This window comes from Littorina saxatilis, linkage group LG2 (assembly GCF_037325665.1).
Source record: "Littorina saxatilis isolate snail1 linkage group LG2, US_GU_Lsax_2.0, whole genome shotgun sequence".
Taxonomy (NCBI): domain Eukaryota; kingdom Metazoa; phylum Mollusca; class Gastropoda; order Littorinimorpha; family Littorinidae; genus Littorina; species Littorina saxatilis.
This window is the reverse complement of record NC_090246.1, coordinates 99,579,282-99,594,673: the sequence shown is the minus strand read 5'-3', so window position 1 is coordinate 99,594,673 and position 15,392 is coordinate 99,579,282. Positions and strand designations below refer to the sequence as shown.

Below are 15,392 nucleotides of genomic sequence, written 5' to 3'. Positions count from 1 at the left end.
CTGCCTGCAGTCTGTGACCAGATGGTGCAGCCATCTTGTTGGCTCAAGTGTCTTTTGTGAGCATTACCCAGGTCAGATCTGCTGTTTGAAATTTAAAAGGAAAGTACTTGCTTGACGTGATAATCAGTGTGTGACACATACACACACACACACACACACACACACACACACTGACAGACACACACACACACACACACACACACACACACACACACACACACACGTACAAACATACTCACTCTTTGACAAACGAAGACAGTTTCACAGTCATAAGAAGTCTTATATTGGTAGCATGTTTTAATGACTTGTTTAATGTCAAACAAACAAGCACACACACACACACACACACACACACACACACACACACACACACACACACACACACACACACAAAACAACAACAACTTATAATAGAAATTGAGCTCCTGTTAAAATGTGTGAGGATCGCAAAAGAAGTAATATAAGTTTGGGAAATAGCCTGAACAACTAGGCTTACTTTATTTCTTTCACCCTACTAAGAATGTGTTTTCTTGTGTTTTCTCTGATGCCTGATAATGGCACAGATGTTACAAACTAGTTAGATGCATAATACGGCTTTTTAACCGAAATGTACAATTATATTAAAAAAACAAGTCGCGTAAGGCGAAAATACAATATTTAGTCAAGTAGCTGTCGAACTCACAGAATGAAACTGAACGCAATGCAACGCAGCAAGACCGTATACTCGTAGTCCACCGCTCACGGCATAGGCAGTGGAATTGACAAGAAGAGCGGGGTAGTAGTTGCGCTAAGAAGGGTAGCACGCTTTTCTGTACCTCTCTTTGTTTTAACTTTCTGAGCGTGTTTTTAATCCAAACATATCATATCTATATGTTTTTGGAATCAGGAACCGACAAGGAAAAAGATGAAAGTGTTTTTAAATTGATTTGGACAATTTAATTTTGATAATAATTTTTATATATTTAATTTTCAGAGCTTGTTTTTAATCCGAATATAACATATTTATATGTTTTTGGAATCAGCAAATGATGGAGAATAAGATAAACGTAAATTTGGATCGTTTTATAAATTTTTATTTTTTTTTACAATTTTCAGATTTTTAATGACCAAAGTCATTAATTAATTTTTAAGCCACCAAGCTGAAATGCAATACCGAAGTCCGGGCTTCGTCGAAGATTACTTGACCAAAATTTCAACCAATTTGGTTGAAAAATGAGAGCGTGACAGTGCCGCCTCAACTTTCACGAAAAGCCGGATATGACGTCATCAAAGACATTTATAAAAAAAATGAAAAAAACATATGGGGATTTCATACCCAGGAACTCTCATGTCAAATTTCATAAAGATCGGTCCAGTAGTTTAGTCTGAATCGCTCTACACACACACACGCACACACGCACACACGCACATACACCACGACCCTCGTTTCGATTCCCCCTCGATGTTAAAATATTTAGTCAAAACTTGACTAAATATAAAAGGGGGGGGGGGGGATCAATTCAGAGAGGTTGAATATAATAATGGAGTAACTTTGTTTCTGCAGAATGTGACAAACTCAACAAGTCAAAATGATGTGTTTCTGTCGTTGTAGCGCAGTACCGAAAACGAAGAGAGACGAAGGAGGGGATGGACGAAAGGGTGGGGATAACTTTGAACTATTTTCTGTGTGGAACAATTGTACATGAAGGAGACCGGTGCCGCCCCAGTGCTAATCAATTTCCACGTATTGTTCTTTCCGGCTTGGAGTGATTTCACCTTTAGGAAATTGAAAACCCTTCAAGTGCCCCCTGTCTAGGCGGCGACAAGAGAAAGTCGGCGCGTCGTAGACAGGCTTCCTAAACACGGCGAGTTCCCTCAATCGAACCACTCTTTGTCCCTGTCTTGAACCCCATTATTTCTGTCATTCTGGGAACCCGTATATTTGGTCAACCTGATTTCAGCGGTCTGAGCAATATTAATTCGACAATCAACACTGCACAAACATATGATTTCAAAATTGTATTTCTGTGCCGTTAAAGTTAAAAATGTTATTTTTGATTGCGGTGCATGGGTGAGCTCTTGTAAGAGTATTGTGTCGTTTTCATCAAGTGACAGTATGTGAGGCTTTCGGAATAAAAACAGTGCGCAACGGATGCTAGGATATCATTATTTAAATTAACAAAAAATCTGAAGTCGGAGTAACATGCCCCTACCGGTTTAACCTTGAGGGCGTTAAGAAACATAAATTATCATCATGCTAGGATACCCCCGAGAACAAGAAATATGATTAAAATAGGTCTTTCGCCCACTCCAAATTGACGTGTTCAACTGAAATTCGGAAGACATACAGCATTGCATACAACATTGACAAAGAACGGTTGGAACCAGGTATTTAACCTCGAAAACGGAATATTTTTTGTTCGTTTTAATTTTACTAATTTATTCATGGGTGATTCTTGTGCAACAGTTTGACACTGTACCCCATACTCAAGTTTCATACACTGATTGTCTTATAAATAAGGGCTTAACGCTTCCTTTCTTTTGATTTCTCTCCTTAGCAATCCTTGAACTGCATGAAAACTATCTGTTAAAAATGTCATCTTTTAATTCCTGTTTCTCAGGAGTAGTCTCGGAGCATGTTTTCGGTCAACATTGGTAGGGAGTAGGACGGGCGCTGTGGCGTAGTGGTAAGACGTCGGCTTCCTAATCGGGAGGGCGTGAGTTGGAATCCCGGTCGCTGCCGCCTGGTGGGTTAAGAGTGGAGTTTTTCCGATCTCCCAGGTCAACTTATGTGCAGACCTGCTAGTGACTTAACCCCCTTCGTGTGTACACACAAGCACAAGGCCAAGTGCGCACGGAAAAGATCCTGTAATCCATGTCGGAGTTCGGTGGGTTATGGAGACTCTCAGAGTATAGCCGGTTTGGGGAACCCAAATGGGCAAACGAGCTCACACGTAACCAGAAAATTCTGGAACGCTGAAGAAGAAGAAGTAGGGGGTATAGGAATAGTAGAAGTACCACAGTTCAAAATTTAGCACGTTAAGGGGCAAGACGATTTTTGTTTAAATGTGGTTAAAGGGATATGATAACTAACCTTTCATGTGACAAAGTTTTAGAAATTCGTCGTCACTTTTTCCAATTTACCAGTGTATGTGTATGTGTTCAATGTTGTTCCTCTATCCCTCTTCTTCAGGTGTGATCATATAATTGTTGATTTTTTTCTCATAAATCGCAATAGAATCGTGGAAATGTCATCAGGAGTGGCTTTGTCGAAAAGTCTCATACCTCATATACTCACGTTTCAGTCGTTATTTTGGAGACTAGCACGTTAAGCCCTATTTTATTTCTTATTCCCAGCCTCAACACTCTTTCAACTTGAGTTACAGAAACATTTACTTTAAAAAAAAGTTCATCACTTTTACAAAGGGTAGACTCCAGTCTTAATTGAGAAAAAAGGTTGCGTAAAGCGAAATCAAAACATCAAGTGAATCTGTCGGGCCGGACTAGTAAAACTAAAAGGCGACACTGAAAACCCGGAATCAGGGAATCGGCGAGGCTAGTAAGGCTTGGCTAGCAGAAACCCGTAGACCTAGAAGTGTTGAGCTGGTGGCCGCAAACATTGGACTAATTTGAATAAAACCGACCTCTTTAATTTTGAGCACATTTTCAGAATAAACAAACTATTTCTAAATATATATATATTGGGATTCAGCTAATGATAAAGAAGGCAATTAAAGCAATACTTTTTAATTTGTTATTGCAACTTCTGTTTCAATCAGAACTTTACATCCACACACACACACACACACACACACACACACACACACACACACACACACACACACACACACACACACACACACACACACACACACACACACACACACACACACACACACACACACACACACTCACACGGAATTTGAGAGGGTCCCAAGAGTCCATGGTCCCCGAACCCCCTGTGTACACGGAACGCATTAATTGTTATTGCGAATAGTGTGATATCGAAGTGTCTTTTTTCATTTGAATAGTCGAAGAGGACACTTCAACTATACCTTGTTAAATGGAACACACACTTTTCCAAATCGTTCCGGTGTGAAATTGGCATTTGTGCTTGCACTATACTTGACTCACGACTACAGTCTGAATAGAGTACCTACGGTACGCACGATAGCAAAAATTCAGCGCGTCCCGGGACCCGCTCTTTATAGGTTTAGTGCGTCTCGGGACCCCCTCAATGAATTTCTAGTACGTGATTTCGGCTTCCAGTGCGTATAGGACGCAGGGACGCGCACTTTGGGGAGCCCGCCTGTGGCATAAAAAAAACAAGTCGCGTGAAGCGATATAACAACATTTAGTCAAGCTGTCGGCATCAAAGTAACAGATTAACACCAACAAACAGTCGTCGCCGCGACTATATTTCAGATAGTCTCGACTAACCACACACGGGTCACGCTCGTCTCCGCGTAGCGTGCAAACGTAGTACTTAGGCCTACTTAAACCTATTTTCTGTAATTCTGAGCACATTTTTAGAGTAAACATGACATATCTATATATTTTTGAATTCAGGAGAAGATGAGGAATACAACGCAATCAATTTTAAATCTGTTTGCGAAAAATCGATTTTAATGACGACTTTAATGAACAAAGTCATTAATTAATTATTAAGCCTCCAAACTGAAATGCAATACCAAAGTCCGGGCATCGTCGAAGATTACTTGACCAAAATTTCAACCAATTTGGTTGAAAAATGAGAGCGTGACAGTGCTGCCTCAACTTTCACAAAAAGCCGGATATGACGTCAGCAAAGACATTTATAAACAAGTCGCGTAAGGCGAAAATACAACATTTAGTCAAGTAGCTGTCGAACTCACAGAATGAAACTGAACGCAATGCAACGCAGCAAGACCGTATACTCGTAGCATCGTCACTCCACCGCTCACGGCATAGGCAGTGAAATTGACAAGAAGAGCGGGGTAGTAGTTGCGCTGGGAAGGATAGCACGCTTTTCTGTACCTCTCTTCGTTTTAACTTTCTGAGCGTGTTTTTAATCCAAACATATCATATCTATATGTTTTTGGAATCAGGAACCGACAAGGAATAAGATGAAAGTGTTTTTAAATTGATTTGGAAAATTTAATTTTGATAATAATTGTTATATATTTAATTTTCAGAGCTTGTTTTTAATCCGAAGATAACATATTTATATGTTTTTGGAATCAGCAAAAGATGGAAAATAAGATAAACGTAAATTTGGATCGTTTTATAAAAAACATATTTTTTTTTACAATTTTCAGATTTTTAATGACCAAAGTCATTAATTAATTTTTAAGCCACCACGCTGAAATGCAATACCGAAGTCCGGGCTTCGTCGAACATTACCCGACCAAAATTTCAACCAATTTGGTTGAAAAATGAGGGCGTGACAGTGCCGCCTCAACTTTCACGAAAAGCCGGATATGACGTCATCAAAGACATTTATCAAAAAAATGAAAAAAACGTTCGGGGATTTCATACCCAGGAACTCTCACGTCAAATTTCATTAAAGATCGGTCCAGTAGTTTAGTCTGAATCGCTCTACACACACACACACACACACAGACAGACAGACACACACACACACGCACATACACCACGACCCTCGTCTCGATTCCCCCCTCTACGTTAAAACATTTAGTCAAAACTTGACTAAATGTAAAAAAATGACAAACCGTTCTGGGGATATTATACTCAGGAACTCTCATGTAAAGTTTCATGAAAATCGGTCCGGTAGTTTTCCCGGAATCGCTGTACACACACACGCGCGCGCGCACACACACACACACACACACACATACACCACGACCCTCGTCTCGATTCCCCGTCTATGTTAAAACATTTAGTCAAAACTTGACTAAATGTAAAAATCAGAATGAAATGTGACACTGAGGCACTGCAAGGCAAAGCAAGTCAAGGTAAGGCAAGGTTACTTCAGTCCTCCTTGTCACGAGGGCTGCATAGATTACAGGCCACAAACTAACTGGCACATACCGGAGGGTGTACGCGTTTGAACCATGGAGTAAGTATGTAAGCACACACACGCACACACAGCGGCAAGCATGGAAAATAAACAAACGAATGAACGAACGAACGAACGCACAAACGAACGAACAAACGAACGAACAAACGAAATCAGAGACAGACTGAACACTTATACGTCTGCTCACCAATATCAAAAATGCTTTCACAGGTATACCGACCAGAAGGTGAGTTCTTCTTCTGTGCAATCTGCAAAGACGATTTCTGAGGTTGATTTTGATCGAGGCTTGGCGGTAGTTCATTTTTATCTAGAGATACATTTATTCATCGATGTATTTGTTTATGACTGTGTTACTGTTACTTATTAAATAGAGCTAAACAATGACCACGAGTTGATTACTGGAAAATAAACCACGAGTGGGTATTTGCAGTCGCTTGGTAATTCACGAGTGTGCGGAGCACACGAGTGAATTACCAAGCGGCTGCAAATACCCACGAGTATGACTTGACGGATGACTGTTTGCGTTAGTGAGACTGTGATCATTTTTTTAGTATGCATTCTTATTCTTTTGATAGGAAATGAGTATTGTTACAACATAATTTCCATATGGATTAATAAATTTGAGTTGAGTTGAGTTGACTAGTCATACACGTCAGCCATTGTTGTTTCAGTTTTGAGTCAACATTGTACGTATTCTTCCGCAACAGGGGGCCAATCGTCTGGGTTTGAAATGTTCTAAAAATAAATTCTAGTGTTGATTATTTTTTAGCCCTCTTTATTCGTACTTCGAATAATCCACGTGTGATTTTTGGGTTTAATCAAAGTAGTTCGTTCTAATTTCTCACTTGTCTAAAAATAATCAACTAGATTTAATCCACCCCTCGGTTGCATTGCAGGAGTTGTATACATTTATATTATTGATGTTGCTGGTGTTGTTGCCGCTCAGGTTTGTTTATTGTTTGTTTGCTTGTTTTGGCTTTGTTGTTGATTTTGATTTGTCTACATGCTGTACCATCGACATTGTGGATTGTGGATAAGGGTATCAGGGGGACGAGACTGAAAAGGCTGGGGGGTGGGATGGGAGTTTTCTGCCACAGGCACAGGCATATATGGCACAATACGGTTGCAGGGGAGAGGGAGTGAAAGGCTGACGATAAGCCTCTGAAATGTAAAGAGGAGCATATGCAGAGCTTTCAGAGACCGAGGCAAAAGAAAAGGCCAACAGACACTACGAAGTCATTCCTCCCCCCACCCCCCCCTAACTATTTAGTATTGTGTGCCTGTGCTCATAACGCAGCTCTCTTGCAGACCACGAAAAGTCGAAGGGCAACAACTCTCTCAGCCAAAAGCAAAGATGGCTGCGCCCTACGAAAGCGTGATCGAGGCGAACGAAGAATACTTGGAGCACGTCAATTACCGCACTCCGCTGGTTGCACGCTATGCCAGCTCAGCTATGACAAAGAACTTTGGAGACGTGAAGAAATTCTCAACGTGGCGACAACTGTGGACATGGCTTGCAATGGCAGAGAAGGTGAGTGACCCCATTTAATAGTCCAAAATCTGCGTACTGTACTCACTGTACTGTACACTTTGCAGACTGCAAGCTGCTGGCGAGGTAAAATTCAGGTCAACGGCAAGGCCTCATTTGGACAACAGGCGGTGATTTACGACTGTATAAGCTGCATTAGTAACGAAGCTGTGCCTTAATTTGTGGCACCACTGTGCTGAGTAAAAACACACTTATAGTTGTTTTCAAATTGATGTAGGTACATGCATTTCCATCTCAACCATTTTTAAGCCACTCGGGTTCTGACCTACTAGCTATGACATGCATACATGCATTGGTGTACCTGACAGCAGTTTTGTCTGCTGTTTTGTTTGATGAATTATCATGTCTCATGTTGAGTCGTTCAGAAGTTCAATCTAGAACTAGAAGTAGAAGAAAGGACTCGGATCTGAAAATGAAGCATTGCATTACAAGAAATTGCATATAAAGCAATACTAGATAAAAACAAAACGAAGTGTGGTATAATTCAATATGTATCAATTGGACATTGGATTTCCCTTCTTTGAGCCATGTGACATCAGAGGCCTACAAAACTTCATATTTTGGCGTTTCAGGTTGACCGAAACTTCAAAGGAACTACAAAACACACGTCATGTGTTTGATTGCATGTGTGTGTGCTGTTCAATGTCAAAACAACAACAAAGTCAGTACATGACGTGTGTTTTGTAGTTCCTTTGAAGTTTCGGTCAACCTGAAACGCCAAAATATGAAGCTTATGTGTTTGATTGCATGTGTGTGTGTGCTCGTTCAATCGTCAAAACAACAACAAAGTCATAGTACCTGAAAGGAATTCGATTGATACATAAATGTTATTTGCGTTTTTGACCAAATTATGACATTTTACACAGATCTCGACAGTCATTGTTCATCTCGACCGCTAGCGCGGTCTCGGAGAACAATGACTGTCTCGATCTGTGTAAAATGTCATATTTTGGTCAAAAACGCAAATAACGTATAATACTAGCAAGTGTTGGAGCATGCAGATAGATGTACATGTACAGATATATATATGTAATACTAATAGGTTGATAATTCATTCACAAGTAATGTTGAGGAGTGTGTCTTTTCCTGCAAAGAATTTACTCACCAGCTGCCAAGAGTTTGATTTCAAAATATGTCCGACGGACGCAGTGGCGTGGTGGTAAGACGTCGGCCTCCTAATCGGGAGGTCGTGCACATGAGTTCGAATCCCGGTCGCTGCCGCCTGGTGGGTTAAGAGTGGAGATTTTTCCGATCTCCCAGGTCAACTTATGTGCAGACCTGCTAGTGACTTAACCCCCTTCGTGTGTACATGCAAGCACAAGACCAAGTGCGCACGGAAAAGATCCTGTAATCCATGTCGGAGTTCGGTGGGTTATGGAAACACGAAAATACCCAGCATGCCTACTCAACGAAAGCGGAGTGAAGCTGACTATGCTCTCAGAGTATAGTGTGGGGAACCCAAATGGGCAAACCAGCTCGCACGTAACCAGAAAATTCTGGAATGCTGAAGAAGAAGAAGAAAATATGTCTTAGTCAAAGAACAAAGGCTGCTTTGACTGTAGACAATCTATGCAATCATTTCGAGAAACCGTCACATGACATGATTAAATGTCAGAACAACAAAGATGCATCTCATGATATTGCATACCCCAGATTCGGACTTCATCACAATCATACAATGTATAGCAGTAGTGGCGGGCTGGGTTTATTTTTAATTTGGAAAAAGTGTTCAGTTTTGTTTTTTGCCTATACTGACTGCAAGTACAACCTAAGTAGGTCTTTGTGAAAGGGCCTACAATTTGCAAAGTAATTTTTACACGACATGTTAACTTGCAAAGGGATGGACTTCATCCTTCTCAAAGATTTGTGTGTTGTCTTTATTGTTTAACTGCATTTTCTCTTACCACTGCATGCATTTTTGTGTGCAGAAGCTTGGCCTTTCCATCTCAGATGAGCAGATTAAAGAGATGAAGGCAAACATTTTTGTGTGCAGAAGCTTGGCCTTTCAATCTCACAAGAGCAGATTAAAGAGATGAAGGCAAACATTTTTGTGTGCAGAAGCTTGGCCTTTCCATCTCAGATGAGCAGATTAAAGAGATGAAGGCAAACATTGGCAACATTGACTTTGCCCATGCCGAGCTGGAGGAGAAACGCGTTCGTCATGACGTCATGGCTCATGTTCACACTTTCGCTCACATTTGTCCCCATGCTGCTCCCATTATTCACCTGGGTGCCACTTCCTGTTACGTTGGCGACAACACTGTGAGTCTCTTTATTGTTCATGGTGTTGTTGTCAATAAGGATTATAATGTATGCAGGGATAACCATAGTGTATTTATTCCAAGGAATTGTTCTTCCCATAAAGTCAGCCACAGATGAGTGCTTTGTAAAAGATAATAAACATTGTGCTATCTAGTACATTTCGATTAATGCTGTTAGCTAGTTGCCAGAGAAATTGTGACTCAGAAATATTGCATAATTTTCTTTTTTTTCTTGCAAGCAAAAAAGAGCTCTGTGATTAGCTAGTGATTGTGGATAAGTATGTTAATAATGCATAATTTCTCTAAGGTAAAATTTCACTTTTTGAAGCTATAGTGTGCTAATAAAAAATTAAAGTAGGGAAAGCAACATTTGTTTTTTTCTAAGCTAAGATAAATAAAGTGCCACTCTTTGTAAGCACAGCATTTTTTAGGAACCCTGTTTAATGTATTCCTCATGAGGAAAGCAAGAACCTAACTACAGCACATTGTATACATTATGGCTTTATCTTTTTCCAGGATCTGATTGTCATGAAGGATGCTTTTGATATTATGTTACCAAAGGTAAGTCCTAGAAATGTCCTTTCTTATTACTGGGGGGCTCGGTAACTCAGTTGGTAGAGCACAGGACTTGTGATCGGAAGGTCGCAGGTTCGAATTCGGGCCGGGACGGACACGGGTCAAGTTTATGTGCAAATCCAAAGACGGAAGCCATGTCCCACCCCCGTGTCACCAAAATGGCACGTAAAAGACCTTGGTCATTCTGCCATAAGTGCAGGTGGCTGAATACACCTAAACACGCAGACACCTGGGTAGCGCGACTCCGTTGCTGCTAGCTTTCCACTGGGAGGAAGCGACCCGAATTTCCCAGCAATGGGACAATAAAGTAATGAAAATGAAAAAAAATTAAAAAAAATGAATTACACTGTGTAATAGAGCAAGAGGAGCTGCTTAAAAATAAGTCTGTACATGTGTTTGTGTTTCAGTATTGGTTCTTAGGCCAAAAAAAAAAAGGTCTGTTTACGGTAACATAGGCCAAAAAAAATAGGGTCGGTTGGTCGGGATTTTTTTATTTTTTAATTTTTTTTCTTCCAAAAAAACATTTTTACGTTATTCTTTTTTTTTTTTTTTTTTTTCTTTCTTCCTTAAATGCCAAAAAAAGTCTAGGGTCGCGCGAAAAAAATAGGGTCGGTCGGGTTACCGTAAACAGACTATTTTTTTTTGTTGGCCTTATCTATGTCCAGAGCAGGAAGGGGTAAAACCAGCGTTTAGGTTTGCATAAACATTATACAGACCTGGGAACCCATACAATTTTGCCGTATTTTGTATGCATGATTGTCTAGAATACGATCAGTACGGTCAGTAGAAAAAAATACGACGAGAAAATTTCCTAGACTACTTTTCTTCACAAGCGCATCCCGAAGCCGATCCAGTATTTATGACACATGATTACATTTATTGTCAGTAAACATTGAAAGAAGCATTTGTTTTAAATGTATTGTTAAACTTAATAAACGGTGCGACTAGATGTACGCGTGTGATTTATGTTTGAATCATGGATGTTCAAATGCTGTGTGGAGTACGCTAATTTTTCTGAAAATACACCAAGTTTGTTTGAGAATACTCCCAAGTGCAAAACAGGGGTTCCCAGGTCTGATGATATAAGTACATATGAGTGTCACGAAGCTTGTCATTGTTAAATATCTAGAAGATCTAAATATGGACTTAGGAATTGTTTTCAAATGATATTGGAGCTTTTTGGTTTATCCTTGTTGTTTTAGCATGTTGAATTTGTTCAATTGTATCATGTTGCATTTGTTGTCTTCAGCTTGCTAGGTGTATCCATCGCCTGTCTTCGTTTGCAAAGCAACACAAAGCACTGGCCTGCCTGTCCTATACTCACCTTCAGTAAGTAGTCAACAGTTCATACTTTTGCACTAATAGATGAACTTCGTGGTACGTATCTATAGATAAGTAAAATAAAACAAATACAAAAATTGGTCAGCAGAGTATTCTTTTACATAAACAAAGCAATCTGTCGAATTTTGTTCTCTGACATACATGCTTACCACATGATGCATATCCCTTGTCCATTTTCAAAAAGTGAAAGTGTGAGGAATTTTGAAGAAGTGGGTGTTTTATATTAAACTGGGCAAATTTGCCAGAGTTAAAACCATCAGTTATCTCCCATGGTATTTAAACTGTTATGTTGGCGTTTTACAGTTCTGTCCCCATAACATTGTTCAACCAGTCTGAGCAAATAGATGAAGTTTAAACAAAGAACATTTTTTTCAAAATTGTTTTTCTATGAACAGAAGAGCACTCTCAATCACTTTAGGTATGAATAGCTTGTTTTGGTGAATAAAGAAGAAAACAAATCTTGACCACATGTATGCTTGTGTACACACATGTGCAAACACACACACACACACACATCTACACAACCCCCTGCGGGTTAGGGGGAGTCCCATATTGGTTGGGACTAGAAAGAATTTACCCGATGCTACCCAGCATGTCGTAAGAGGCGACTAACGGTTCTGTTTCTTCTCTTCTTTTGTCTTATTTCTGCCTTACCAGTCCTTTCACCTATATTTCCTTCCAAGAAAACTCTCCCTACTATTCCCTGCAGTTTTCCAATTCTTTTCTTGTTGTCTTATTTCTACCTGACTGGATCCATCACCTTTATTTCACTTACCAAAAGTCTTCTTTTCCACATCCTTATTTCTCTGCACCCCGCATGTCGTATGAGGCGACTAACGGATTCTGTTTCTCCTTTTACCCTTGTTAAGTGGTTCTTGTATAGAATATAGTCAATGTTTGTGAAGATTTTAGTCAAGCAGTATGTAAGAAATGTTTAGTCCTTTGTACTGGAAACTTGCATTCTCCCAGTAAGGTCATATATTGTACTACGTTGCAAGCCCCTGGAGCAATTTTTTGATTAGTGCTTTTGTGAACAAGAAACAGTACTTAACAAGTGGCTCTATCCCATCTCCCCCCCCCCCCCCCCCCCCCCTTTCCCCTATCCCATCTCCCCCCTTTTCCTCGTCGTGATATAACCTTCGTGGTTGAAAACGACGTTAAACACCAAATAAAGAAAGAAAGACATCTACACACACACACATGCATGTACACATGTACACACACACACGGACAGAGTCCTAATTGACACATTATTGACAATACTCAGGAAATTGTTCATGGACTTGAACATAACCACTATATATCCCTGTTTGCAGACCAGCACAGCTGTCGACAGTGGGCAAGCGTGCATGCATTTGGACACAGGATCTTCTCATGGATCTGCGTAACCTGCAGCGAGCCAGGGCTGACCTTCGCTTTCGTGGGGTCAAGGGCACCACTGGCACCCAGGCCTCCTTTCTGGCTCTCTTTGATGGCAATGAGAAGAAGGTAGGTATTCTGTTTATTGTGCTTTACATGATATTAGGTTTTTTTGGTCTGTTTTTATTCGGTTTAAACAGTGGTTTATTTCTCATTGACAAAGCCATGAACTGTTTTGTACAACAAAGGAGTTATGCGTGCAAGTTGAACTGATAAATGTGCTCTGGGAAACTATATTATGAAGTGGCGGACAATGTTCTTTGATCATTATAATTTATATTCACATGGGTGGGATTCTTCCGGTATATGCCGGAAATCTGGATTCGATTATGGGCTTTTTTTTCTTCTTTTTACATTTAGTCAAGTTTTGACTAAATGTTTTAACATGGAGGGGGAATCGAGACGAGGGTCGTGGTGTATGTGTGTGTGTGTGTGTCTGTCTGTGCGTGTGTGTGTGTAGAGCGATTCAGACCAACCTACTGAACCGATCTTTATCAGTTTTATGAAATTTGACATGAGAGTTCCTGGGAATGATATCCCCGGACGTTTTTTTCTTTTTTTCGATAAATATGACTTTTGATGACGTCATATCCAGCTTTTTGTACAAGTTGAGGCGGCACTGTCACACCCTCATTTTTCAATCAAATTGATTGAAATTTTTGAAAAGCAATCTTCGACGAAGGCCGGACTTCGGTATTGCATTTCAGCTTGGTGGCTTAAAAATTAATTAATGACTTTGGTCATTAAAAATCTGAAAATTGTAATACATTTTTTTTTATATGTAAAATGATCCAAATTTACGTTCATCTTTATTCTACATCATTTCCTGATTCCAAAAACGTTCATCTTTATTCTACATCATTTCCTGATTCCAAAAACATATAAATATGTTATATTTGGATTAAAAACAAGCTCTGAAAATTAAGGGCAGACCCGGTAGGCAAAATGAGTTATTTTTGGTCTCATCCACCTTTTTGGGGTTGTTGCATTTTTCACACCTTTGAACATCCTGGAATGCATTCAATAATCTGCTTTTGTCATTTTAGACATGTATTCATGTAAATAAAACCATTTTCAAACCGATGTTTTGTTGTTTTTGTCTGTGTTTTATCAAAAAAATCGAAAAAATGGTCAACTTTGGATACTCCGTGCTGGTAAATGTGCGCACATGACATGACCCTTCGCTGTTCAAACTGTGTGGAAATTTCCGTTCTTTAAGATGACGTCATCACCGTTGGGGAATTTCCGTTGACATAGGCACAAAGAGAGAGAATCCGTTCCAACCGAAACCCCGGAATTAATATATGCAAATATATGTAGGTCAAAGGCATTTGGCGCAAGCGCAGTAGACAACTTATCAGTCCCCCGGTGTCAACAAATCCATGACGTTTTCACCGATTCAGCAGCATTTTTCAAAGTTTTGAGCTGCGGAGAACAACCCTAACATTGGAAATGTTCGGCATAGTGGCAAGAAATATCAGAGAAAGATGAACCAGCAGCAGCGAACAGTAGAAGGAAGTAACAACACTCCGAAATGAACCAACATGATCGTATTTGAGCAGACGACATTCTAAGATTCTTGACTCGACGAGGTGGGTTTTGCTTCTTTCTCTTTTCGATCTTGTTTGTTTGACAACGTGATTTATTGCACATCGTTATGTTGTTGTTGTTGTAAGAATGTGTTAGGGTTTGCAGGTAAATGATAAACAGTTTGTGTCTGAAGTATTTTGCGGGTTTCTTGATCCAATTTACTGACCATGCCGCCGCCGCACACCCCCCCCCCCCCCTCCCTCCCTCGATCATCTCTGTGATATCGTCTTCACAACCCCTATTTTATTGTTCTTCGCTGGCCAGTCCTTGAGAGCTTACTATGGTGTAACATGTCATCAGTATTCTTTGTCTGGGGTCAAACTGAGAAGCAGCATCTGAGCGATGTACGACTGACACAGTTTCTGTTTCTGGTCATTGACCGTAGGAAAATAAGTACCCTACTAGAGAGCGTTCTCTAATTCTAAAGGATTGGTTTACACCAGCATGGCTGACCAACCTATCATTGACAGCAATATTGTTGTCAAATCTTTTCCATTAACTAAGGAATAAAAAAAATAGATCCAATTTACTTCACCAAAGAAAAAAAAAGAGTTAAACTAAAGGACTGGGGATGCAACTCATGAATCAAAAGCATAAAGATCACCTGCAAACAGTGCTAGGTTTAGGAAATCTGAAAATGTATACACACACACACAGA

The 15,392-nt window shown here is 40.0% G+C and overlaps 1 protein-coding gene across 3 annotated transcripts in view; it reads left to right on the top strand.

Annotated features, from left to right (window-relative positions):
• The first annotated feature begins 5,914 nt into the window (after nucleotides 1–5,914).
• LOC138960306 (adenylosuccinate lyase-like) overlaps nucleotides 5,915–15,392 on the top strand; it is a 50,306-nt gene continuing 40,828 nt past the window's right edge. Inside the window, exons 1-6 of one of the 3 annotated variants that reach the window (XM_070332151.1) lie at nucleotides 5,915–5,933; nucleotides 7,307–7,529; nucleotides 9,606–9,809; nucleotides 10,325–10,369; nucleotides 11,634–11,713; nucleotides 13,042–13,213. In XM_070332151.1, coding sequence (XP_070188252.1) covers nucleotides 7,353–7,529; nucleotides 9,606–9,809; nucleotides 10,325–10,369; nucleotides 11,634–11,713; nucleotides 13,042–13,213 — 678 coding nt within the window. In that variant the 5' untranslated portion in view covers nucleotides 5,915–5,933; nucleotides 7,307–7,352. Of the gene's footprint in view, nucleotides 6,038–7,295; nucleotides 7,530–9,605; nucleotides 9,810–10,324; nucleotides 10,370–11,633; nucleotides 11,714–13,041; nucleotides 13,214–15,392 lie in introns of all 3 variants that reach the window. The other 2 variants (XM_070332149.1, XM_070332150.1) reach the window with 2 other exon arrangements.